Source organism: Mastacembelus armatus, chromosome 14 (assembly GCF_900324485.2).
Source record: "Mastacembelus armatus chromosome 14, fMasArm1.2, whole genome shotgun sequence".
Classification (NCBI taxonomy): Eukaryota; Metazoa; Chordata; class Actinopteri; order Synbranchiformes; family Mastacembelidae; genus Mastacembelus; species Mastacembelus armatus.
In genome coordinates, this window is record NC_046646.1 from 24,100,311 (window position 1) to 24,127,076 (window position 26,766).

The following is a 26,766-nucleotide window of genomic DNA, read 5'->3' on the forward strand; positions in this document are numbered from 1 at the left end:
AATGAGAGACTGCGAGTTGAGCTGACGTCTTGCAAAAATGTGAAGCATCAAATCAAGGAAGTGAACACAGCGCAGTGGACACGTGTCCTGAGGCCCCTGAATGCACCGCTGCAAACAGTTTGAACCACGGGTGGAAAATAAAATAAAACCAGACCATGAAATGAGGAGGAAAACTTAGTTTGAGTTTAAATGTCAACCAACCAGTAAATAAAAAAGGCAGAATAAAAGAAAATTTAAATCAGTGTTAAATCAAACCAAATTTTCTCTCTTTCTTTTAATGTAAAACCAAAAATATTTCATTTATCAGATTTGACCAGGAAAAGTTATTTCAGAAGCTGAAATCTGCAAAAACAACTTAAATCCTAATGTTCAGATGTAGTGGTGGGAAATAATTGTATATTTTGATTTTCATATGTTTGTACTTTTATTGAAGTATTTTTACACTGGCATGTCGACAAAGGACCTGATTGCTGTTTCCGTCACTGATTAAATAAAGTTTTTGAACTCTCTGAATTCGAAGCTTTGTCGGGTCCGTGAACGCAACGCGGGTGGGTGTCTTCATGTATTTTTTTTTTCAGCAGCAGTTTGTTGAGTTTGAGTCTCGGGTGGAGAAACTGAAGCAGCAGCTGCTTTGTCGCCACGCACGATCGGCTAATGTCGGATCGATCAGCCTGATCAGATCAGATCGATGGATTAGAGGCGCGGCTGCCGCACAGGTGAGCGCCGACTTCAGGGTTTGAACGGTTTCTGTGTTTCTGCTTCGGGAGCTCGAACCCCGGCGGAGCTGGTTTTCCGCGGCAGGGATGTTGGTGTGAAGCTGAGCAGCTGTGTGACCTCTGACCTCCGCCCTCTGAAACGGTAAAACTTTCTTTAAAGTGAAACTTTTGGAGGACTACGTTTTCAGGAGGTTTTTAAGAAGCAGCAGAAGCTGCAGCTCAGGTGGACATCAATCAACAAGGCATCACGTGCCTCAGGTGATGTGAATGTGCGCGTGTCTCCGGAGGGAAAAAAAAAAACGTCCCCGAGTCGATTTTCTTGTTACAGCGTAGTGACGTCATCACGACGTTTGTTCTTAGCACCAGAGGTTAGCTTCATTTTCCTTGTCAGGTGTCCCTGCACCAGAGACCCTCGTGGACCGACTTGTCCAGGTGACATGAGGACATTTATAAAACGTAACATTTGAACTTTCCATCAGCTTTATGTCCCCGGGGTCGTTTTGTGGCGGTTTTGTTTGTGGTCATGTTCTGTCTCTTTGTGGTCTTGTCTCTTTGCGGTCTTGTGTCCTGTGTCTGTGGCTGTGTTGTGTCTCTTTGCTGCTGTGTCTTGTCTTTTTCAGCTCGTGTCTCTTTCCTTTTAATTTTTGTCTTTGCAGACATGTTTCTTTGCAGTTGTGTTGTGTTTCTATGTGGTTGTTGTGTCTCTTTGCAGTCGTGTTGCGTTTCTTTGTGGTTGTTGTGTCTCTTTGCAGTCGTGTTGCGTTTCTTTGTGATTGTTGTGTCTCTTTGCAGTCGTGTTGTGTTTCTTTGTGGTTGTTGTGTCTCTTTGCAGTCGTGTTGTGTTTCATTGTGGTTGTTGTGTCTCTTTGCAGTCGTGTTGCGTTTCTTTGTGGTTGTTGTGTCTCTTTGCAGTCGTGTTGCGTTTCTTTGTGGTTGTTGTGTCTCTTTGCAGTCGTGTTGTGTTTCTTTGTGGTTGTTGTGTCTCTTTGCAGTCGTGTTGTGTTTCTTTGTGGTTGTTGTGTCTCTTTGCAGTCGTGTTGTGTTTCTGTGTGGTTGTTGTGTCTCTTTGCAGTCGTGTTGCGTTTCTTTGTGGTTGTTGTGTCTCTTTGCAGTTGTGTTGTGTTTCTGTGTGGTTGTTTTGTGTCTCTTTGTTTGCAAGGTGCACTGATGTTTAAAGTCTTTCTCTTTCCTCAGACATGGAGCGTGGCCGTGTGTGGCTGGTGTGTGTGTGCGTGCTGAGTCTGCTCGTCGGGGCTTGCGGTGGATTGGACACGAGTGACCACGTCCACCTGGACCACCATACGTCCAGTGGCAACACCGTCCCAGGTAGGACTGGAACCAGGCAGCTTAAGGAAGCTACTGTAGGATTTGGGAAGGGTTCCAATATTAATCAATAATGAAACTAATCAATAGTTTCAGCACATTTGACGGTGATCAGCTGCTGTGAACCCATGGATGTACAGACGACTGTCCCTGTATCACTGTGACACTGAAGGAAACTTAAAAACAGCAGGATTCTGAATGAAGTTCTCAGTGGGTTTATGGACTTTTATTGTGCAGGGACACCAGATATAATGTCACTGTGGGTCTTTGTGGTTGTTGTGAGTGTCTGACTGACTTTCCAAAGAAAAGTCAACAATCAGTTCATGCAGAAGTATCAGACCTGTTGAGTAATCATCCATCCTCGGCACCAACCGGCCAACTACCTGTCACCTCCTGACTTTCTGGACTCCGCCTCTGGCTCTGCTTACTCTCACCTCCTGTCACCTGAAGCTTCCTGCCCGAGTCTGAATAGTTTGGACTGGATTGTGTGTGTGTGTGTGTGTGTGTGTGTGTGTGTGTTGCAGAGCTGTGCAGTAGCGATAGCGTGGGAGCTAGCCGTTAGCAGCTCACCACAGTTTCCTGGAGGTGACAGTTTGTCGATGTCGCAGGAAGCTTGCTGACAAATATAGACTCATCTCAGCTTCGATTGGGGGTGGTGAAACTGTCGACTCCACCCACTCAGCCTCAAGGACAGGAAGTTGAGACAGCATTGATGGACTGCTGTGATTGGTCAGGTCCAGGTTTTGTTGGAAAAAAAGGAGAAATAATTTTTTTTACATTTTCAGTATTTAAGACTTTTTTTGCCCTGAGTTTTGCCTGTTAGGCCACACACACGTTGCCTCACGTCCTGTGTGTGAGCACTTTATTAGGTACACCTGTACCTGCAGGTTGGCTTGTCCAGAAACTGATGTGTGTATTGTTAAGGTGGCAGTTAAAGGTGGTGTTGCATGAACCGAACGTGAGGAATCCGAATATTAGGATTGAATTTTTTATTGTGGTGGAAGCTGCCGGTTCAGTCTGACACTTTAATAACTTCTAATCTGAAAAGTTGTCAAACATATTGGAGTAAAACTGCAATACTAGCACAGTACTCACAGTACTCTGCATTTTTCCCAACAACTTTTACCAAGAGGCCAGGCAGCCTGCTTCACCCTCACTGTTTATGCATCACATCTGGATTTTGGCAGCTGGACGGTCCGAGGGAATGTTAGAGAGATTTCAGATCAACTTGAAACTGTAAAAGTGACAGGGATGAATGTTGTTGGATTTTTATAGATTTGTTTAAGGACAGTGTCCAATAAGGAAATGATAAAGGATTATTGTGGCTTTGTGTTTGCTTTGTGTTTGTGTACAAACGTTATATAATGGGTCTACCTGAAAATAATATTTGAGTTTTTCTGAGGGAGCTGCTGTGGCCTGGTTCTTCCTGCAGTCAGTTCAGATCCTGTTTTATTAAAATGTGACCAGTTAATCCAAAACGTCCTGATGAATCTGAGTAAAAACACATACAGTGGGTACGGAAAGTATTCAGACCCCTTTAAATTTTTCACTCTTTGTGTCATTGCAGCCATTTGCCAAAATCAAAAAGTTCATTTTATTTCTCATTAATGTACACTCAGCACCCCATCTTGACAGAAAAAAACAGAAATGTAGAAATTTTTGCAAATGTATTAAAAAAGAAAAACTGAAATATCACATGGTCATAAGTATTCAGACCCTGTGCTCAGTATTGAGTAGAAGCACCTTTGGAGCTAGTACAGCCATGAGTCTTCTTGGGAATGATGCAACACGTTTTTCACACCTGGATTTGGGGATCCTCTGCCATTCTTCCTTGCAGATCCTCTCCAGTTCTGTCAGGTTGGATGGTGAACGTTGGTGGACAGCCATTTTCAGGTCTCTCCAGAGATGCTCAATTGGGTTTAGGTCAGGGCTCTGGCTGGGCCAGTCAAGAACGGTCACAGAGTTGTTCCGAAGCCACTCCTTTGTTATTTTAGCTGTGTGCTTAGGGTCATTGTCCTGTTGAAAGGTGAACCTTCGGCCCAGTCTGAGGTCCTGAGCACTCTGGAAGAGGTTTTCTTCCAGGATATCTCTGTACTTGGCCGCATTCATCTTTCCTTCAGTTTCAACCAGTCGTCCTGTCCCTGCAGCTGAAAAACACCCCCACAACATGATGCTCCCACCACCATGTTTCACTGTAGGGATTGTATTGGGCAGGTGATGAGCAGTGCCTGGTTTTCTCCACACATACTGCTTACAATTAACTCCAAAAAGTTCAATCTTGGTCTCATCAGACCAGAGAATCTTATTAGTCTGGGAGTCCTTCATGTGTTTTTTGGCAAACTCTATTCAGGTTTTCATATGTCTTGCACTGAGGAGAGGCTTCCGTCGGGCCACTCTGCCATAAAGCCCCGACTGGTGGAGGGCTGCAGTGATAGTTGACTTTGTGGAACTTTCTCCCATCTCCCTACTGCATCTCTGGAGCTCAGCCACAGTGATCTTTGGGTTCTTCTTCACCTCTCTCACCAAGGCTCTTCTCCCAGGATTGCTCAGTTTGGCTGGACGGCCAGGTCTAGGAAGAGTTCTGGTCGTCCCAAACTTTTTCCATTTGAGGATTATGGAGGCCACTGTGCTCTTAGGAACCTTGAGTGCTGCAGAAATTCTTTTGTAACCTTGGCCAGATCTGTGCCTTGCCACAATTCTGTCTCTGAGCTCCTTGGGCAGTTCCTTCGACCTCATGATTCTCATTTGCTCTGACATGCACTGTGAGCTGTAAGGTCTTATATAGACAGGTGTGTGCCTTTCCTAATCAAGTCCAATCAGTTTAATTAAACACAGCTGGACTCCAATGAAGGAGCAGAACCATCTCAAGGAGGATCAGAAGAAATGGACAGCATGTGAGTTAAATATGAGTGTCACTGCAAAGGGTCTGAATACTTATGACCATGTGATATTTCAGTTTTTCTTTTTTAATAAATTTGCAAAAATTTCTACATTTCTGTTTTTTTCTGTCAAGATGGGGTGCTGAGTGTACATTAATGAGAAATAAAATGAACTTTTTTGATTTTGGCAAATGGCTGCAATGACACAAAGAGTGAAACATTTAAAGGGGTCTGAATACTTTCCGTACCCACTGTAAATGCTCAACAGTTTTTCATGTGATGATTTGATTTTAGATTTAAAACTAAAGGCTAAAAATAATTCCTGCTCTAACTGTGGCTAAAAATTGGTTCAGATTAAAAAAGTACACGTGTACAAAGTGCATGATGGGACATGGAGTTTTCCTTGCAGTGTGTGACTTTGACTCGACCGTGCTGTTTAATTCTGTGTATTTCTGTCCTCACAGCTGCCGATCTTAATCCTGAAGCTGCCCGTCTCTCACTACCTCTCTTTCTTCTTCTGTGGTGCTGTGTCTGTCCCAGTGGGCTGCAGGAAAGTTACACTGGGTTAAATGAGGATGAAGGTGTTAACAGCAGACCAGGTGTAGAATTATCTCCTTGTAGGTTTTTTATTTGTAGCTCAGCGTCAGATGTCAGCCACCGACAGCTGCGGCCGCAGACAGGACGTCCTGAACGTGGCTTTGATGGCCTGAACGCAGCCTGACTGAGAATTTGATTGGCACCAGAATCTGAAGGTGATAAGTAGGAGGCTTATCGGTGTTTGGGCCCCTGCAACAAAATCTCAGTATGAAGTAACTGTTAACAACAAAGAGACAGGAAACCACCTCAAAGAGACAGGAAAGTGCTCGTGTCAAAGGTCAGCGCCTGAGGAAGGTTGACCTCTACCGCAGAGGACAGAGGAGGGTATGTAGGGATCTGCTGGAGTGCAGGCCCAGCATCCAGTGTCAGGGAAACATGTCTGGCGAGCGGTGTGGTTGGACTGATGTTTGGGCTTGTATCAGCTACATCCAAACCACCCACTCTCTCAGCTGAGCGACCATGCAGAAACTCTGCGGAGTCCTTGAAGCTGAAATGACCAAATGTAGTCATGAAGTTCCCCCAGTGATGTCTTTAAATATCTGATCTGAGGGATCTCATGGATGCTAGCTGCTAACTGGAGCTAACAGGAAGTAGGAGGCTTTATCACATCAGGGTGTCGTCATGAAAGCAGAACAGGATGCACCTTATCTCATTATCAGCCGAAACAAACCTCCAGAAATCCACTGAGAAACCAGAGGCTGCAGAACCTCATTGAGAACCCTGCTGTTTTTAACTTTCCTTCAGTATCACAGTGATCCAGGGACAGTCGTCTGTACATTCATGGGTTCACTGCAAACAGCAGCTGGTCACAGTCAAGTCTGCTCCTTTTGATTAGAGCTGCAACTATTGATTAGTTTCATTATTGAATCATTTGACTTTCTTTAATCTAAAGTAATCCTTTAGCCAAAGGCCCAAACTATCATTTCCAGCTGTAACATATAAATCATCATGTTTCATGTAAAGTCTTAACCTGCAAAGTGATCAGATGTTTTAATAATAGTATAATCAGATACTTCTTCTTCCTCCACTGAGTTTACAAAACCTTCCTCAGGCTGCGATGCCGTTTGGGTTTCTGAGAAAAAGGATTTAAAGAAACATCAGCTCATTCATGTGAAGGCCGACAGGAAGAGACAGAAACTGCAGTAATCGGGGAGAGAGAGGAGATCTGAGCTGTAACCTAAACACACTGTAAATCCCTGAGGCTCCACTTATCTGTCACACACACACACACAGACACACACACTTTCTGTTAACCCTCTGACGTCCAGCTTCACTTCACATTTGGTCGATTTATTAAAGTTTGACACTGACAGGACACAAAACAGCTGAAAAACAACAGTTAAACACACCGTGAGGTTCTGACCGGTCACAGCGATTTTCAGTCATTTTGCGTCTGTTTGTGTTTATTTTTCTTTGTGATTCTATTTTTTTTTTACTGATTTATATGATTTTCCAACAAGAAATATTACGGAAAGTCACTCGGGGCCCGGCTCCCCTGGTCTCTCAGGGCCCGTTAGTCCTGTTTGATAATCCTCCATAAAAACAGGCGACGTAAAAAAAACCCGCTCAGTTTGACGAACAGATTGATGTAAAAATATTTTCTGCTTCAACAGACAAAAAGTGTTTTTCTGTGCAGCAGTAAAATATTTTTAACCCACAGTTGAAACATTTCTTTCCAAAGCCCGGAGCTGTCTGTGTGCATGGAGCTGCAGTCTCAGTGGTTCTCTGGTTGTCCGGAATCCTGTGAAGCACAAAACTGGGATGAGTCTCGGTTCTTTGACCTAAACAAAGATGGCAGATGTTTACCGCTGCTGTTTTTGTCTGGAGGAGCAGAGTCGACGTTAATCAGGCTGAAGCTCTGTTTGATGTTTCTTCTGCTGAAAGTCGTTCACATGGTGCTGAAAATTCCTGTTTGAACATATTAGTGTCAAAGTGTCAGCCTGCAGAACGTTGTGATCGCAGAACGTATGAAACCCAAAGTATCATTTAACACAGTGTCTCTTTATTTTGTATCTTTGTGGTCACTTTCTGTTTCTTTCTCCACCTTTTTGGATGATTTTGCGACTCTGAAAACTTTTTTATCTCTGTGTCTGTAGTTGTTTTTCACCTCTTTGGTAATTTTGTCTTTGTGGATGTTTTGGATGATGTTGCAGAACGTTCTGTCTCTCCTAATTGTCACTTTCTGTACCTTTAACCACATTTCACGTCTCTTTCTACTGGTTTTGCGTCGCTGTTCTTTTTTTTTTTCTTGCCTCCATTTGTTCCTTTTGTGTCTGATGCTGTTTGCCAAGTCAGTTTTAACAGCACTAGAGGCGAAAACAACAGTAACACCTCCCTGATTTGTTTCTGTGTGTAGATCTGTGTATTATAGACCAGCAGCTGTGCCAGGATGAGAACTCGCTGCTGAGCTTTGCAGCGATCTGCAGCATTCACAAACTGATGGACGACGACGCCGACGGCACGGTGGACACGACAGAGACGGACGAGGTGAGGCAGAACTTTTCCCATATGGCAAACTCATAAAATCCACTAGGAACCAGTTCAGGTAACTTCTGCCCCCTTTTCCTGCTCAGTTTCTCAGGCAGGATCTGAAGTATCACGACACCAAAGCCAAACACAGCAAACGCAGCTTCCACCAAGTGGACCTGTACATCAGCGTGGAGGACATGTGGAACGCCTGGAAGAGATCTGAAGGTGAGATGGGGGAGGGAAAAGGGGCTGCAGCTCGTTCTCTGCAGCCTGGAGTCAAAACTCAGAGTCCGAACTCTTCACAGTCAGTTCTGCTCAGCCCAATTAGAGCTGCAGCTACAGATTATCTGATATTTTTCATTAACCCTTTTTTAGATTCTCCTGTAGCATGTTCACCCTGCTGTCAGAGAACCAAACCCAGTCCGACTAATCATAAAGTCAAGGTGGTTTAAAGAAGTTAGAGGAAGAAAAAAAGATTAAAGACAAAAGATGGACAGACACAAAGAGGGAAAGGGAGACAAAGAAAAAGAGGAAAAAAATGTGTGAGAAAGAAGCAAAGTCAGGAAAAGAAAAGAATGATGGTGAAAGAAGAGCAGTCGAAGACAGACGGAGCCTGAGGGAGCAGCAACTGAAGCAGAACCATGTCCAGAGTAAAAATAAAATCCTATTTTTGGATCCACTTAATTTCCAGCTCCATTTGTCTGAGTGATGACGTGGAAACAAAACGCTACAAACACATGGAGAGAATTTATTTTTAGGCAAAATCCAAAACTGAGAGAAACAACATCTTCGTACTTTTTACTGCAGTAACAGTAGAAATACTAGTGTAAAAGTACTGCATTCCAAAAGTTACTGCAGTAAAAGTTCTAATTTGAAGTACTTTATATACCGCTGGGTAGCTGACGTTAACTACCTTGTATACTTCTAATTTGAAGTACTTTATATGCCGCCGGGTAGCTGACGTTAACTACCTTATATACTTCTAATTTGAAGTACTTTATATACCGCCGGGTAGCTGACGTTAACTACCTTATATACTTCTAATTTGAAGTACTTTATATACCGCCGGGTAGCTGACGTTAACTACCTTGTATACTTCTAATTTGAAGTACTTTATATAGTGCCGGGTAGCTGACGTTAACTACCTTGTATACTTCTAATTTGAAGTACTTTATATGCCGCCGGGTAGCTGACGTCAACTACCTTGTATACTTCTAATTTGAAGTACTTTATATGCCGCCGGGTAGCTGACGTCAACTACCTTGTATACTTCTAATTTGAAGTACTTTATATACCGCCGGGTAGCTGACGTTAACTACCTTGTATACTTCTAATTTGAAGTACTTTATATGCCGCCGGGTAGCTGACGTTAACTACCTTGTATACTTCCAATTTGAAGTACTTTATATGCCGCCGGGTAGCTGACGTTAACTACCTTGTATACTTCCAATTTGAAGTACTTTATATGCCGCCGGGTAGCTGACGTTAACTACCTTGTATACTTCCAATTTGAAGTACTTTATATACCGCCGGGTAGCTGACGTTAACTACCTTGTATACTTCCAATTTGAAGTACTTTCAGGTCTTAATTTACTGTGTGTGTTTTCAGTGTATCAGTGGACGGTGCAGCGGGTGGAGCAGTGGCTGCGTGTCAGTGTGGAGCTTCCTCAGTACGGAGAAATGTTCAGGCAACACGAGCTGGATGGCAGGGCCTTACCCAGGTAACACACACGTTTACATATTATCGCTGTGGGCTCTGGAAACTACACTTCCCAGGCATCCACACACTGTTTCTATCTAATGATGTGAATAATAATAATGAATAATAATCCTGTTGCACAGCCTTGCTGATACCAGCCTGTGGATAGTAAATTTATTCCTGCTCAGTGTGGAGGTTCAGTTCCTGCTCCTACAGCAGCCTCCTGTGGGTCCCCACTCTCAGATCTCTGAAGTCCGAGTGTCCTTGAATGCCCCAGATGGAGCCTGCTGAAGCGTTTGTCTGTAGCCGCTCAGTAACGTGTGTGTGCGTGTGTGTGCTCCCGGACAGGCTGGCCGTGAAGAACACCACCCTGATGGTCACAGTGCTGAGGATCTTAGACAGAAGCCACTCTCAGAAACTGCAGCTCAAAGCTCTGCACACTGTGCTGTTTGGACCCCCCCCAGGTGTGTCTCAGGTTTTGTCTATGTACAACGTACATCACAGCTGATGGCATATAATCTATTTACACTTATATTACTCTGTGTGTGTGCAGGCCAACAGAATTGGTGGAAGGACCTGGTTCTGGGTGTGTCCATCCTCATGGCTCTGGGTGGCTGCTGGTTTGCCTACGTCCAGACCCGGAGGTCCAGAGACGACCTGGGGAAACTGATGAAGGACCTGGAGGGTCTACAGAGGGCAGAGCAGAGCCTGCTGGACCTACAGGAGAAGTAAGGGCATCCAACTGCTGTGATACTGCAGTACTTTGTGTACTGTGTGTGTGTGTTAGTGTGTGTGGGCTGAGCTGCTCTGGTTGTTCTTTAGCCATACAAGGACTTCAAGCAGAAGCTTTCTCACACACCCACACACACACTGACATATACATGGACACACACACACACAGTTTAAAGGTTAATTACATGTAATTTATTCCTAAATAAATAAATAAATAACGTTTATTTTATCTTACTACAGGATTACTGGAGGCGTAGTGGTAACAGTATTAGCAGCATTAAAGTAATAGTAACAGTAGAAGTAGTAGACAAAAGTTCATTGTAGTATTAATAATAGTAACTGTATTGGCAGTAGTTCAACATTACTCATACTTGTAGTACAGTTGTAGACAGATGCAGCAGAATAATAGTTGTACATTGGTGCTGGTTGTAGTAGCAGCAATACTAAAAGTACTAGTAGTAATTAGTGGTACAGTAGTTACAACAGTAAAGGTAGTAGAAATTGTAGTAGCAGCAGTTGTACGGAAGTATCTGAAGCAGTAGTAATACCATGTACAAGGAGTAACATCAGTAATAGAATAGTAGTAATAAAAGTAGTTGTAGTAGTGTAACAGTAAGAGTTGCAATAATAGTAGGTAGTAATGGTATAGGGGTAGAAATACAACAGTAATTGTGGTAGTATAACAGTTACAGCAGTAGCAGCAGTAATAGTAACAACAGTAGAAAAGTACTGCAGTTTTTTTTTTTTCCTTTTCACTGACGTGAGAGCAGCAGGGACGATGCATTCGGGTGTCAGTCTGGAGTGGGATTTTTGTGATCTGCTGCTGTTTCTGTCAGGCTGCAGCGGGCTCAGGAGGAGCAGCGCTACGTCCAGGTGGAGAAGGTGAAGGTCGAGGAGAAGCTGAGGAACGAGATCAATTCGGCCAAACTGGAAGCTCAGGAACTCCGAGAGGGAACGGAGAACGAGAGGAGTCGGCAGAAATACGCAGAGGAGGAGCTGGAGCAGGTAGACGTCCGGTTCTTACGTTTCCGACAGTCTGTGTGGTCCCTCCCGTGGTCCACATTCATGTAGTTACACTACACGGGTGTGGGTGTGTTTGTGTCGCAGGTCCGCTTGGCGTTGAGGAAGGCGGAGAGGGAGCTGGAGTCTCGGGCTCACTGGGCGCCACCGGAGGCTCTGCAGAAATGGCTGCAGCTGACACACGAGGTCGAAGTTCAGTACTACAACATCAAGAAGCAGAATGCAGAGAAGCAGCTGCTGCAGGCCAGGGAGGGGGTGAGTCCGTCACTCATCGCAGGCTGAACATAGTTTTACTCACTACATTTAAAGCAGCACTGGTCCTCGGAGCCTGTTTTCCAACTGTCCCTGCTCTTCCAGCCGATGGAACACACCTGATGCAGGTAATCAGCTGTGGGTGGGGCAGGAACAGCTGGAAAACAAGCAGTGAATCCAGAACCTGGTTCAGCTTATGGGTCTGTGCCGTAGACCTCCATTGTTGTCCAAAAACTATTAAAAACACAGCAGGGAGCCACACCGCTGACCTGGCTCACATGGTTCTTCCTCACCAACAATGGGAGGCCTGTCTGTTTCCAAAAACCAGCTCCAGATGTTGAGACTACGTTTACATCGGGCTGAGGATGATGATGATGTTTATGTTTCAGGCAGAGAAGATCAAGAAGAAGAGGAGCTCCCTGTTCGGGACGTTCCACGTGGCTCACAGCTCCTCGCTGGACGACGTCGACCACAAGATCCTCTCTGCCAAGTGAGTGACCTTTGACCCCTCTGTAGAACAGGAACCACCATGCAGTTAAAGATCTCATCACATTAACTGTTGTACACCTAAATACAGTTTTGAGGTATTTATATTTTACGCCAGAGGGAAATACTGTGTTACTTCATGCACAGGAACTACTTTCTCGTCACAATGAGTACATCTACTTATAATGGAGTATTTATATAGTTTGTAGTAGTTTTACTGCTAAGTAAAGGACATGTGTTGTATCTGCTTCTGTTTGTTCTTTTGACTCATTAGTCTTTAGAGGAAGTACTAATACAACAATGTACAAATACGTCATTACAGGTTAAAGTCCTGCATTTAGTACTTTACCACGTTAATAATTCTGCATCAAGTGCAGTGATCTGAAACTTGAGTAGATGCTTTTAAAGACCTTTGTCATTTTAATTGGTAAGCAACCTCAGATGTCAGTAAAAAGTACAGTATTTACTTCTGAGTTAAGTAGTTTGACATTTTGGAAACACTGTAAAGTAAAAGTACCTCAGAGTTGTACTTGAGTAAATGTACTTCCTGTCCACGGCTGCCCTTCAGACAGGCCCTGGCCGAGGTGACGGCGGCCCTGCGGGAGAAGCTCCACCGCTGGCAGCAGATCGAGTCCCTGACGGGGTTCTGTTTGGTCAATAATCCGGGCCTGGGAGCGCTGGCTGCCGCCCTCAACCTGGACCCGTCCTTCCTGGGCCTGCGACCTCCGACCCCCCAGCACCTCCTCTTCTCCGATGACCTGGACGACATGGATGAGGACATCTTGTCTCCTGTGACGATGCAGTGTAAGTCAGTGCTAATCTGAAAACCCAGTTCTTTTTCCTTCACTTGGTCCAGAAACTGTAAAATCCCATCCAGACTAAACTCTAGTGTGAGCTCTGACTGATGGGCTTTTACAGTTTCTGGACACAGTGGATCTCTGAGGCCCAGAGAACCTTCTATACATCTGAAGACCCTTAAAGGCCAATACTTTCTACAGAGACTTAAAGCAGCAATGAAAACACAAAGTACTCAGGCTCCAGACGTTGCTCTGAGCAGAGACCAGTCGACTCTTTGTTCCTTCAGAGCCTGTAAACAGTGACGGCCGTTCTCGGAGCTGTTTTTTGGAAAAAGACTGGCCTCCCATTGTTGGTGAGGAAGAACCATGTGAATCAGTTTTTGGACAACAATGGAGGTCTACGGCACAGACCCATAAGCTGAACCAGGTTCTGGATTCACACACATTCATTGGTGCTGTCAGTCTCTGGATGGGATCTGGACTCAGGAACACAAATCACACTAACCTACTCTTAAGCAGCATGTGCGTAAACAGCTGTTTACCTCAGAGATCCACTCAGAGTGAGGAAAAGATAAAGTTCTGTGGAAATGCCCTTTAAACCCCCTGACAGCAGGTTTCCTACCGGAGCCCTTAAGGGACAAACAGCTTTACATGATTTCTGTTTGAAATCAGAAAGTAGGGCATCGTCACATGACCCCACCTCAACTCACCTGTGGTCTCCATCACCTCCTCTGATTGGTCCTCTTTTCTTGGCATCTCTCTCTTGATTGGCTCCCTCCAGATGCAGCGTGGCAGATGGACAGGCGAGTGAGCGACCTCTGGCCCCTGAGCGGCATCGCAGACACCCAGTCACCATGGAAACATTCGGGTTGGCCCCTCCTCCTTTGAGCCTCCCCTTTGCTGATTGGTTCATACCTCTGTACGATCAGCAGCGATAGCCTATTGATCAGATTGATCGGTTCTCCTCGGTCCTGGAGAACCAAGAAGTTTCTGGAGTTAGAAAAACAAAAACGTACGATCTGAAAATCCAGATGTTCATGAGCTGAGGAATTTAAAGAATGAAAATAAATAAAGTTTATTCGTTATCATCTAAATAATTAGAAATTGAGATGTCCAGTTTTTAAACAGAGGTATAAACCAAAGACACGATGGCGTTCACATGAGCATCTGTGAAGTCAAAGCGCAGACAAACATCCAGATGTTTAAACAGCTGTGGAAATGTCACAATATCATATTTCGAGTTTAGAGACTAAAATTTATCTGTTATCTCTAATATTCAATCAAAGACATTTAGGTCATAAAACTGTTTTCTACAGCGGCGTCTGAGTCTGTAAATAAGAAGTGCAGAACTGACAAATATAAGAAGAGCAGCAGGTGTGCATGTGAACGCCTCCTCACCTGTGCAGCTTCACCCTCCTCTTACTCCAACTTCCTGCGTCTGGTCAGGTCAGACGGAGCTGGTCGGATGTTTTCCAGAAGAATTTCCAGAACTACTTCCTTCTCACCTCTTCTTCCCATTGTCCCTCTGAAGACCTGGAACGTTTTTAACAACAGTTCACCTGCTTCCCTTTGTTCTGCACTAACATGCACTTACAGGTCTCAGCTGTGAAAAGCTGATGTGTTATATTTGCAGCTTTTACAAAAAAAAACACCACAGATCCTTCTGGAAAAGAGGAAACAAACATTTTCCACTTCACTTTAACTGAGAGTCACTGTAGTTAACAACTGCACAAATATTTAATTCTAACATATATTGTTACTGTTGTTGGAGCTTTTATTTTCTAAATAGAATATATAAGTCTAATACTTACCTGAATGTGAGGAGCATCGTGAAACTCCAACTGCACCTTCGGAAATTCCTGCATGACTTTTCTGGTGTTGGAGTTTTAAGATTCTCTTCTCTCGCTCAGTCAAGACTGGAATTTAAACATTAGCATTTCAGAAGGATCCACAATTTGAGGTTTTCATTTCAAGACTTTGGGACCTGATTATTCAGCAGATAAAAACTTGAAGATCTAACTATTCATCGGACTGTTCACTACAAAAACAAAATCAAATCCTAATTTAACGTAAACGTTCCTCTCTGTGGTGCAGACCAGTACTTGGCATCACTTCGTTTTAAAGCTGCAGCAGCTAAAAAAAGAAGCTGAATTTCTAAATAACTTTTTCTCTTGAAGATGTTTTTTTAAGGCTTTTGTGACAACTCAATATTATTTTCTGTTTCTGAGCCAAACTTCCAGTTTAACTCCTGCTCCTCCCTCCCCTGCAGCTCAGACTATGACACCCGTGCGACAAAGGATGGGAGACCCTGCTCTGGCGTTCAGCTCTCAGAGGTTGGTTAAGGGGCGGGGCTTACCTCACGAGGAAGGGTGTGGCCTGTTCATGTCCTCCAACCCTCCCAGGCGCCACACCCGTCAGATTCGCAGCCACTCTATTGGCCAGCTGGAGCTCCACCTTATGCCTTCCCCATCTCTCTCTTCCTCGCTGTCTCACCCCTCCATTGGCCTCGCCTCCCCTCCTCAACCCAGCTCCTCCTCCTCTTCGTACTCTCAGGCCACTGCTCACATTTCTGCTCTGCTCTTCCGATCTTCTTACTTCCGCTCTCTGGATGCAGCGTCCAGCCTCCCGCCTGCAGGGGGCGCTGTGACAGGCCGGAGGCAGCACTATCGCTCCCGCAGCTTCGGGTATCGTCCACTGCACGACTGGTTTGCAAAGATTCTGATGGACTAACAAGACAGGAAACAAAATCAGTGGGATTCACATCTGAAACAATTAATTTGATTTTATATACAAACATATGTAGTTACAAGTTGGATTTAAAGTTTTTTATGATCCTCATGAGTTTAGAGTTTACAAGTCCTGGAGATTTACAAGCAGTCTGAATTCAGAGGTTCAGTTTTACATGGACTCAGGATTTGGGGTTTAAAGTGATCAGAATACATGAATGTTTAAAATACGTCAGCTTCTGATTAATCAGGATTTGGAATCTAGGTCATGATTTAGGAGTTTAGAAGTGGTCCTGGTTCACATGTGGTTGGAATATAAGATTAGTCAAGATCTGGAATTTAGGAGTAATCAAGATTTAGAGTTTGAGTTTTCTAAGTTGCAGGTTTTATGACCAGGGAGGATTTAGACGCTTTCAGGACCACTCGTAAATCTGGGTGTATTTTTACATGAAGTACTTGATTTGGTTTACAATTCAAAAACAATCCTGATTCACAAACATACTTTTAAGATGTCGACTGCGTAACCTCAGCTAATGCTGCCCACGACCCTGGCAGTAGCGGCAGAGTTCAGCTCACCACTTCCAACTAAAATATCCAACAATTGACTGGATTGCTCTGAAATTTGCTGTGGACTTGTCTTCCCCACACGATGGGTCTGTTGACTAATCCAAGGAAAATGAGTTCAGTAATTAAACCTCAGCTGTTCATCCTGTTGTATTTGTCACTGTCAGCGTGTTACTTTACTGATGTGGGAGTTCTCTGTACTAAGGCCAGTGTTCCCTGGTTTTCCACACTAAACTGCATGTTAGAAACCTTTGATCGCCACCAGTTGTCATCATACCTCTCTCTCTCTCTGTTAGGGACATCATGAACCGCTCAGACTCTGACTCCGCCCTGCCTCTGTCCCACAGCGAACCACGAGGCCTGTACGGCTCCAAGCCCTTCCTCCTGTCGTCCAGGCTGCACCCCGTGCAGGGTCAGGGCTCCGGGCTCATCGGAGGAGGCCTGGAGAAGAGTTCCAGCCTTGGGGAGTTGAGGGGTAGCCCCACCGCCTACCTCGCCTCGGCCTGCTCCACCCGCTCCCTCTGCATCACATCCGATGTCACCGAAGGCCCAGCAATTGTCTCGTCCTCCGCCTCATCACTGGGCAGCGGTCGGGGGACGGGCCTCCAGCTCCCGGTCAGTAGGAGCCCTGTGGAGGAGGACGGGGGGGAGGAGAGTGAGTCGTCCAGCAGCCGGAAGAAAAATGCTTTTAATAAGTTGTTTAAGAAGAAACAGGGACGTCACTGAACTTGAGGAATGAGTTACAGACAAACGTACAAACCTTGAAACTGAAACAGGATCATCATGTTAATGAACAAAACTATTCACTCACCTGTCACTGTGCTTTTCTCCTACTTTTCTGGCAAATTGTTTGATCTTTTCTCTCCATGAAGGGGAGAAAAGATCAGATTTAAAGAAAAAAGAAAAAACAAAACAAAAAAAAAAAACAAAGCTTTTCCTTTGTTGGCTCCGCCCATTTTGTGGTCAGTCAGACCATATTTGTAGGGACTGAATTCATTTCTGGTTGTGAACTGATCCACTTCCTTCACGATTCGGTCCGATCGAATTTTTTGGATCGAACACAGGAAATCGCCAGTTTGACAGAGGTGGAGGGACTGAGCTCTCACTCAGGACTGTTTCTATTCCTGCTTGATAACTTCAGGTCAAATAACCCAGAGAGATGCTGCAGTACACAGTACACTGTTTAAGAACACGCTGTGTAATCAACCGAACGCCTCGAGATCGTCACAACCAAAGACAAAACAGCTGCTGCCATCAGTCGTACATTTTCTACATTCCTATCAACAAGTTGCACTTCGAGCAGGAAAACTCACTTCATGAAAAGCCGTCGTCAGTCCGCAGATTTACTGTAGTGGATGTTTGACCTGGACCCTGGAGTCTCGAGATGATTGGTGAACTTGTCCCCAAAATGAGGAACTTCATCGTCATGAAGACCAAAAATAACGATGCATTCAAGTTCATCAAGTTCCTGGTTTATCACCAGCCAGTAACAGACTGGGACCAGTGTGACTGGAACCGATAATAATTGCTCTCCTGGACTAAGTCTGGGAGGCTGAACTGAGCAGCGGTTTCTGTGTTTAGTGCAGGTCAGATGGATGATGGGAACTCTCATGGCGTCTTTGTTTCATTTGTAAATATCAGAGTGGATTTTATGATTCTATTTTCTGAGGTTTACCAGTTCTGATGCTGCATGGTGGCAGTTTAGCATGAGACCTTGTTGATTAGACTATTTATTCTAATGTCAGTTACTTGAGATCATTTGGGCCCGAAACCTAATTAGAAACTATTGATTTATTGTTTTAGTGATTTTATTTAAGCACAGACGTCTATTTGGACAAAATGAGACATTCGGCTGTCAGACATGATACCAGGCATTTTCAGACTGAACATTCATTAAAACAAAAAATATTTTGTTATATGCTGTTGACAGTGTTTTCACAGTGGACATGTTATAGAAAGATTAAAATAATACTCACAGTGTCCTCGGTGAAGACGCCACAAACTGCTGCCACCATCGTCATCGTCGTCATCACAGCCGCCTGTTTAACATATTTCACAGTTTGATGTTCAGCTGTAAGGTCTGAAAAGGAAACAGTAAAAATGTGTCTGCACAGCTCGGACACACTGAAATCAGCTGGTGTGTGTTTCATTCCAGTTATTGACTGAACAAACACCGACATGTTTATTAAAGAAACCAGCTGCTGGAGGAGGACTTCATTACCCAGAAATCCGGTCAATGACGCCCACAAAGTAAACATCGACATTGTCTGCCTCACACATAACAGAGAGAGAAACACCTGACAGCATGTTTGTTGTTGTAAACTGTTTGATTTTGGGGAAGATGTTTAAGATCCTGAAACCGATTCAGCATCAGAGAAAACTAAATAAACTGAGGAATGACTTAATTCACTGGTTCAAATAAATAAACCATCTTCTCTAATGAAACGCTCTAATTGTTTAATTTGTGCTCTCAAATCAAATAATCAATAACATATGACTTCGTGCTCCGGAGCAGCTTAGATTTCTTAATCTTAGTCCTCCTGAATCAGTCCTGCTCTGGAATTACTTAACCAGTGGTTTCAAATGAATTAAGCAGGGCCCATAAATGTCTGGTTCATGCTTTCGAACGTCACGATCCTCAAACATCATTTTTAAAGTTTTAAATTCTTTTCCACCTCAGTGACGATAAAGAATTTCAGCTAAAACGTGTCGTAAACTAAAACGGCTGCACGACACAGGGAGGTTTGTTTGTTCTGTGGTGTCTCAGCCTGATCAAAGCTAATATTGACACAAATAATTAAAGCCTCCACTTCACTGTCTCACTGTTGACTCACGTATATTGACTGTGGGTGATGCGTTCACTGACCTGTCAGCTGCCTGGGAAATCCAACTGAAAGGGGCAGACGTTTAACCACCGGGTGGCAGCACAGAGTCACAGCGAAACAGCAGCAAAATCCCAGGCTTCAGCAGAGGCCTCTCAGTAACGAGTCAAGACGAAGGCGTCAGAAGTTTGTCCTGGAAAGACATTTTTTAATGGTTTCATGTCACTAAACACTTTTCCCCCCAAATAAAATCTCTTCTGATTCACTTCATAAAATTCTGCAGGTCTGAGCTCAGTTCGACACAAATTCTAATCATTTTCCAAGGCACAGATTAGTCTCATGTCCGGGTCTTGAATTGTCAGGTCAAGTCAGGACCAACAAGTGTGAAGACACATTTTAAGTCGACAATAAAGTCCTAAGGTGAGACCAGTACGTCCAGAGTCACGATCAACAGGTCCCGACAGGTAAAGATGAGTCCCAGGTCAACACCACATTTCAAGTCAAGTCAGAAGTAACAACAACAAAGTCAAATCCCAAGTGAGTCTCTAAAAGTCCCAAACTAAGTTCCACAGAGACCACAAAGTTCCATGTCAAGTCTCAGATTAAGACCAACATGTCTTGAGTCAAGTCCCAGGTCTAGACCAAGATCCAAGTCTGCTCATAAGTAAAGAAGAGTTCCAGGTCAAACACAAATTCATAAGTCAAAAACCAGGTCAAGACAAAGTCCCGAGTCTAACCTCAAGTCAAGACCAAGTCCAGTCTTAAATTTCATGTTTGGAGTCATGTGGCCTTGAACAAATTCAGGGCAGTGATTTCAAAGAGACACTTATTGATGGTTTTCAGATAAACATTTCAGATCGACCTGATCGGGCAGGTCACACTGGACATTAACCTCGAGCTTTTTCAGTCAGTGGTGATGAAGCAAAAGTCCAAAAAAAACTGAAGCTTCTGCAGTCAGGTGGAAATTTTCTGGTCAATGCAAAAAAACTGTTTTTTATTTCCCTCTGTGCTACTGACAGAGGCTGTGGTGTTGAGTAATGTCTTTCTGATCACATTTCCTGCAGGTATTAATTTCACCTTATAAGGAATCTACCACCGCAACGCAGTGTTTCTTCCTGCCTGCTTCACTCCTCCCCTCGAACTGTGAAAAACCACAATTCTGATTGGTCAGGAGATAAATGGAGAAACATCTGACAGGAGAAGAGGATTTCATCACTTTAACCGTGCTGCCTTAAAGTCGCGACACCAACACTCTATTCAGAACCTCATTGAAAAAACTGGCCTTTTTGGGTTTTGGTGCGTTTCAGATTCTCGGCTTAAGTGATGAGTGTCACATTGGTGAAAACTAGAAGTGAAGAAACACAAAGAGAAATGATGTTTTCTAGTCGTGTGACTCAACTTCCCTTCAGAGAGCAGGAGACGTCGTGCAGAGCAGCAACAGGCTGCAGCTTCCTCTTCATCCGCATCTTCCAATTAACATCTGCAAAACCACGAAACACAGAAAAGTTCAAAAACAGAAAATACACGAGTGAATCTGACCCTTGTTTTTATTCTGTGCTCTCTTACTTTTAATACATGAAGTACACTTTGTCGCACTTCTACTACGTTTGCTCTGCTTCACTGTGTGTGATGGTGTTTTCTAAATAAAGGTCTGGCCTGCACCACCGTCAGCTGCGACATTTACATGCCCTGTCATCGTCCTTCACTGAGACTTGGATTCGGTCGTGTCAACATTAATTAAATCAGCTGTGAATGGGCCGAGCAGCAGGCCCAGAGAAATGAGAAGCACGTGACAGAACATGAGCTGCCTTCTCCCTCACTATGTGTCTGTAGTGACTCTGGTTCTATATTTAACCTGCAGGCCTGCTCCCTCCCTCTCTCACACATACTCGACATAAACGAGGCGGCTGAGGGACGACGAGCAGGATGGAGGTAAAACTAACTTTTCTGTCTGCTGCTGCGTCTTCTTGTCGTCCGATTTCTCCTCGATTTGGGTCACGCTGACGAGTCGAGTGAATCTAACGAGGCTGAGACTCCTCACTCTCAGCAGGTGTTTTAAGTTTTGCATCTCTGATGAATCTGAATGTTAGAGGAAAATACTAAAGATGCAGGTCAGATCCAGCGCGTGGCGCGCGGCTGCACAGAGCGAATTTAAAAACGTTATCAACACGGTCATCACGGTGTTTGACGTCTGGAGCACGACTCTCATCAGGTCATTTATTCCTTTTATTACTGTTGGATTTGTTCGTTAATCTGCTACATTCTGCAGTTTCATGAAAAGTAACACTTGCAGAGATTTAGTTCATAAAGCAGTAAAATATGAGAACTTACTGTTTAGCCATTCAAATATCTGGTTAACAAGTCGTCATTTTTTCTCACAGTTCAGTGCTTTGATTTGAATTCAGATTTATCAGACTGTTTCTCCTGTCTGACTCTCTCATAAATGCAAATTGGCAGCCAGATGTCGGAGTTTCCAACGGCACCTAAATGCACCGCATATTTGTAGACCAGGACATTTCTCACTGACAAATGTTTCAGACATTCACAGATAAAATGCAAATTATCCCAAACATGGAATTTAAAGCACAGATGCAGAAACTTTGTGAGGTTCGTGTTAATGATCTGGACTCGTACTGGAGTAAACAAACCTGCAGTGCTGTATGTTTGTGACTGCAGCTCAGGCATTTAGCCTGATTTACTTCATAAAATATCAAAATACACACCAGTACTTCTTTTCAGGAGACACAAAGCAGCAAAGACTTGTTAAGGATATTTCTTTCAAAGCGGCAGCATTTACAGGTCTTTGAATGTGACATCTCTGGGCTTCACACCCAGCAGCCTGACGTGAGCAGTTATTCCAGCTCAGCAGCTCAAAGAATAATAATATTTTCCTAATGATGTCAAACCAGTCCTGGACTGGTAATTGTTCCAAGAGGTTCTGGCCAGCTGGCCCATAAAGCAGGGACAGTGGTTCATTTTCTATACTGGGAGTCAGTGATGGGCGAATGAGTATACTGGTCCACTTAGACTGGTACATTTATCAATGGCGTTTATTACTCAGCTTGGGGGGCATGTGGGCTCTCTGGGACAGAAAATACCAGGGCTAATTGTTTTGGCTCAGTCCAGCAGCGTTAGTCCATGAGGAGGAGATAACGAGTTTAAGAACAAGACAAAAAGTCAGTGGATCTTGATCTCAGTTGATACAACCTGGAGCTGGACTCTGAGGGATGGAAAACCGAACGGGTCACCTGGGTACACAGCCAGAACCCCCGGATGAAAAAACCACAGCATGAAGCGAACCACAAAGACACGAGAAGGACCTCAAAGAGACTCAAGATGCCAAACAGAAAGATTCAATGACCATAAAGACACAAAACCACGAGTCTGGGAGGTTGGTCCGATGTGATATGTCCTATGTGTGTCCAGGGGCCTGTTGTCTCAATCTGTCCAAACAGCAGCTGTTTACTGACGTAATTATTATTTTATATCAGAACATGTAAAGTTGTTTACTTATCATAGGGAGTAAATAACATAAACACTAATCAGGTTCAGGTTGTTGTTTATAAGAACCAAAACTTGCTTTAACACATTTTACTAACTTTATCAAATATAATGATTACTAACAAAAATACAGCGAGTTTTGTTGGATCCGCCTGATTCTGAACAGGAACTAACGTTATCAGATAAATGTAGAGCAGGAAAAAGTCCAAGGTTTGACTCTGACGTGTAGTGAAGTCCAAGGATGAATTAGCACAAAGGAGAAAAACTAGTAAAGTACAAACAGGTCTGAACTGGATTGAAGTACAGTACTTTAGTAAACGAGTTTCTCTCCTCCAGCTCCACGTCTAATATCTAAATCCTAATCTGAGATTCTTCATCTTCATGGAGGAGATATTTTTATAAATAATAAACCTAAGCTTTGGAAACACGGTGAAAGGTTTTATCTAAAACTGTAGGAAGAGCAGCAGCTGAAAACCAACAGGGGTGAACACACACAGTCAGAAAGAGGAAGTGGTTTAACGGTTGTTGTTTCACCCCCTCCTGTCTCCTGTTTGTGTGTTTCATTATCTGCTGAATGTCAGCAATGTGAGAGCTTCAGCTGAAGGGGATGTGGATCAAGCCCACGTCAGCAGCTGGGAGTGTGACCGAGTCTGGTCCTTTATTAGACCTGCCCAGTCCTCGTGTGTTTGTGCCGATGTGGTCCTGAAGGGCTGCACGGATTCACACCCGTGAGGCCAGTGAGGGACAGATGGCAGCAGCAGTAGCAGTAGTACCAGTAGTAGTAACAGTAGTAGTAGCAGTAGTAATAAACAACTGTTCAGTATGTAAATTATGTGGTTGACATGGCAACACACCCAGAACTACACTTTCTAAGTAGAGTAGTAGAACTACTTTCTAAGTAGTCTTAGTACTACAACCACTACATTAATACTACTAATAATTACTTTGTATGTGTATGAGTGAGCACATGGTAATAGTGACAGTAGGACTATAAGCAGTAACATGGTTTCAGCGACAGTACTGCAGTACAGGAAGGGGCCAGTTGCAGTACTACAGTACCCGTGCAGCTGTTTTAGTAATCAGTACCTATCACAGTACTACCTGTTTGCTGAGCTGAAATGTACCTGTACCCGTTTGTCTTCCCGCCCTCAGGAGGAGGCCCCGGTCCGGCGCTCTGTGGCTGAACTCGCAGGGAGATTCAAAAGCTCGGCTTCTCCTCACGATGCTGCCGGGAATGAAACGGTGAGTTCCAAGTCTGTCGTCAGCCTCTCTGTCCCGCTACAGCAGGTCAAAGGTCAAATCTGTCTAACAAAACATTTGTTTCTGAACGTTTCTGAACCAAACGTTACAAACAACACAAAACTATTTAACGCAGCTACTTCATGAGATCTTGGTGACAGGTTCTGGTATTAGCTTTGTGTCACTAAGTCAACCAGAAAAATGTGAGAAGAGAATTTGTGAAAGTCTGGTCAACTCAGGGAATCGAACCAACAACCTCTTTAACATCACATGCAGTCACAGCAGGTACACTGCTGCTCGCTGACATCAGCCTAAACATAGGAGACAATAATAAATAAATGTGTTTGCTACCAGCAGAAGCCGGTCCGACGACGACCTCCTCGCACGTTACAGATCGCCAAACCACAGGAGGAGGCTCTTAAGGGAGACGAGCAGGAGGTGAGAGAGTCTCGTTAGTCTGTAGGTTTCAGGGCGAACAAGCTTCTGCTGCTTCACTTCTGTTTGAACATCGAACACAGTTAATCCACTAAACACAGAGTCTCACCTGGGGACTGCAGGCAGGTGTTTGATTGGTCATCATCTTAAAATGTGTGTGTGTGTGTGTGTCAGCAGCCTCCAGGTGTCACCTCTGCACCTGCCAAAGCCAAGAGGCACTCTGCAGCGATCGAGAAGCTTCAGGTGAGTGCAGGTGTCCTCTGGGTGGGGGTTTAAAGTAGAGACTAAAAAAAAAAAAAAAACAACCTCTCTCTCTCTCTAGGCCAACCTCGTTCTCTCCCCCCAGGCCTTGCTGCCCTCCCCAAAGAGCCCTGGTTTCAGGCCAATGGCTCCCACCTTCTCCATCCCAGGTCCCACAGTAACCACCTCATCCACAGGAAGCCCCGCCAGCCCAGTCACCTCCTCTCCTCAGGAAGAAGGTCCCACCTCCTTCGAAGCCCCACTCACTGTGGAGGAGGGGTCCTTACTGTCAAGCATCAACAAGGTGAGACCACTGAAGACACAAGACAACAACCTCAGAGACACAAACAACCTCACAAAGACCTAATGTTAAAATGTAATTTTACTGTATTTAAAGCTTTTTATTTGCTGTTAATTTATTTCAGTGAATAAACAAGGTAAATATTAAGCTCACCTGTCTGTGTCTGCTCTGACTGGTCCGTGTCTAGAACCGAGCACGTTTCTCCATCCGGCGACGGCCACCGTCCCGCCACCACAGGAAGTCCAGTAGTGGAGATGAGGTCAGCGGGACCAACAACATCACAGACACGACTCTGAGCTCCCAAAGTGAAGCCGATGGGAAAACGACAACAGGAGGAGAAGGAGAGGTCTTCAAGGAGGAAGAGAAAACAGATGAGGTGAAGGAGGACAAAGATAAAGTTCCGACAAATGATGAGACCAGAGGAGACGCTGAGAAGAACGAGGCAGAGGAGGAATCTTCACCAGGAAACAAAAAGGATGAAGATCAGGAGAAGAAACAGGAAGAAGCTTCAAATGAAGGAGCGACAAACACAGAGGGCCAAATAGAAAAGAGCGAGGTGATTAATTCAGACAGAACCTCATTGTCTTATATCTGATGATTAGACAAGTCCTGAAGAACCTGTACTGGGGATGATCAGGGAATATTTTATCGGCTCAGTATCAACAAAATAAAGATCAGATTCTGCTCCACAGGTTCTTCTGGTTCCACTGATTCGTTTTGTTGTGCTTATCCTTTATTTTCATTAATCTTCCTTTTTACTCATAAAGTTGTATTTGTTCGATAGGAGACACGAAGTCTAAACTGAGCCGGAAGAGGACTCGGATCTTCGCTCCAGTCGGAGCAGCCATGATAAGCCCCCGGGTGCTGGGATCCTGGAGCAGCAAGGTCTGATGGGAACAGCATGGACCTGTGGAGACCAACATGTAGGAGACTCTCACCATGGTCTTTTCCCCCTGATGTGGTGAAGACGAACTGAGGAAACTTTTGTCTGAGATTTTGATGAGTTTTGTCTCGTAAAGAATCATCGGTGACGGATGTGAATTTGTTTTTACTAAACCTAAAGCTTTTTACACTGCGACGCTGGATTTGTTCCCTTTTCTAAGAATATAATGTGATTGTTTTTTTCATTATGTTTTCTTGCTGTTCGGTGCCTTCAGAGCTGTGACTGATGATGATGGTGATGATGATGATGGTGGTGATGGGCTGTGATCTTTGGTGTCTGTACGTTTATTTAGAGCACAAAAGGTTTTTGGAGCAACAGAAATGTAAACACCAACATGTTGGTTGTAAAACTATAACAGGCCACTTCTTGCAGGGGTTTTACATTTTTTGCCAAATAAAGTTCTTTCTGGTTCTTAAACGTAGGTACAGTAGAAGAGAACAAGACTATGGGAACAAGAGAGGACGGAAGAAATAAGTTATATTTTTGTCAATAATGGACACGGTGAAGTCCTGAAGTCCTGGGAAACAAATCTGAAGTTTGGAGAAAATGTAAACGAATATTTTCTCACTGTGTAAATAATAAAAAGGGCCTCACTGATAATCTCGTTTACATTTCCTGTCCTATAAAATGCTCAGCTGTTTCTCCTTGTTCTCTTCTACTGCACCTACAAATAATCAGTGTTCACTCTCTCACAGCTGTCAAAGCCTTGTTCAAGTTTCCATTCCAAAAATGACTTTTAACCAAACTGAGCATGAAGAGTTAAAACTGTACAAAAACTCAGCAGGTAACAAAAGCTGCAAACTCTGTAGGAAACTTTTCCACCTGGATGAGACCGATTGTGCTTTAAAGTCTGAAACTGAAATTAAAATGTGTTTTTTTTGCTACAGTAAAATCCTGTGTCCCAATCTGATGTTTCATATGAGGAGTTTGGCAGAAGAAGTACTGAGCTGATTTAAACTGTTTGATCACGTCGCTGCTGTTTAACTGCATTACACAGGCAGCTGTTCTGGTCTTTAGCCGACCCT

The 26,766-nt window shown here is 44.1% G+C and overlaps 2 protein-coding genes and 1 long non-coding RNA gene across 14 annotated transcripts; 2 read left to right on the forward strand and 1 right to left on the reverse strand.

Annotated features, from left to right (window-relative positions):
* Positions 1-583: 583 nt before the first annotated feature.
* LOC113143526 (stromal interaction molecule 1-like) lies at positions 584-18,705 on the forward strand. Of its 7 annotated transcripts, none has more exons than XM_026329201.1 (14): positions 584-716; positions 1,911-2,042; positions 7,872-8,002; positions 8,089-8,209; positions 9,594-9,705; positions 10,032-10,147; positions 10,237-10,411; positions 11,252-11,420; positions 11,523-11,690; positions 12,077-12,177; positions 12,742-12,977; positions 13,752-13,838; positions 15,240-15,303; positions 16,557-18,705. In XM_026329201.1, exons 2-14 carry the CDS (start codon positions 1,913-1,915, stop codon positions 16,984-16,986), a joined length of 2,040 nt encoding a protein of 679 aa, XP_026184986.1. In that variant the 5' UTR covers positions 584-716; positions 1,911-1,912; the 3' UTR covers positions 16,987-18,705. The 7 variants fall into 7 exon arrangements, with proteins under 7 accessions (XP_026184986.1, XP_026184988.1, XP_026184989.1 ...); XM_026329203.1 differs by having other exon boundaries at positions 16,608-18,705; XM_026329202.1 differs by lacking the exon at positions 584-716 and adding an exon at positions 723-858 and having other exon boundaries at positions 16,557-16,986.
* On the reverse strand, positions 18,200-21,357 carry LOC113143530 (uncharacterized). The gene is made up of 3 exons (XR_004463217.1): positions 20,649-21,357; positions 19,127-20,562; positions 18,200-18,299 (listed from the first exon to the last, which is right to left on the reverse strand). It is a non-coding gene; the product is annotated as an uncharacterized LOC113143530 (long non-coding RNA).
* On the forward strand, positions 20,882-26,633 carry dub (duboraya). 6 transcript variants are annotated; one of them, XM_026329212.1, is made up of 7 exons: positions 20,882-21,014; positions 23,736-23,825; positions 24,177-24,260; positions 24,432-24,500; positions 24,604-24,801; positions 24,986-25,354; positions 25,583-26,633. In XM_026329212.1, the coding sequence occupies exons 1-7, from the start codon at positions 21,009-21,011 to the stop codon at positions 25,601-25,603; spliced, it is 837 nt and encodes a 278-aa protein (XP_026184997.1). In that variant the 5' UTR covers positions 20,882-21,008; the 3' UTR covers positions 25,604-26,633. The 6 variants fall into 6 exon arrangements, with proteins under 6 accessions (XP_026184997.1, XP_026184998.1, XP_026184994.1 ...); XM_026329213.1 differs by having other exon boundaries at positions 24,435-24,500; XM_026329209.2 differs by having other exon boundaries at positions 24,180-24,260; positions 24,580-24,801.
* Positions 26,634-26,766: the final 133 nt, after the last annotated feature.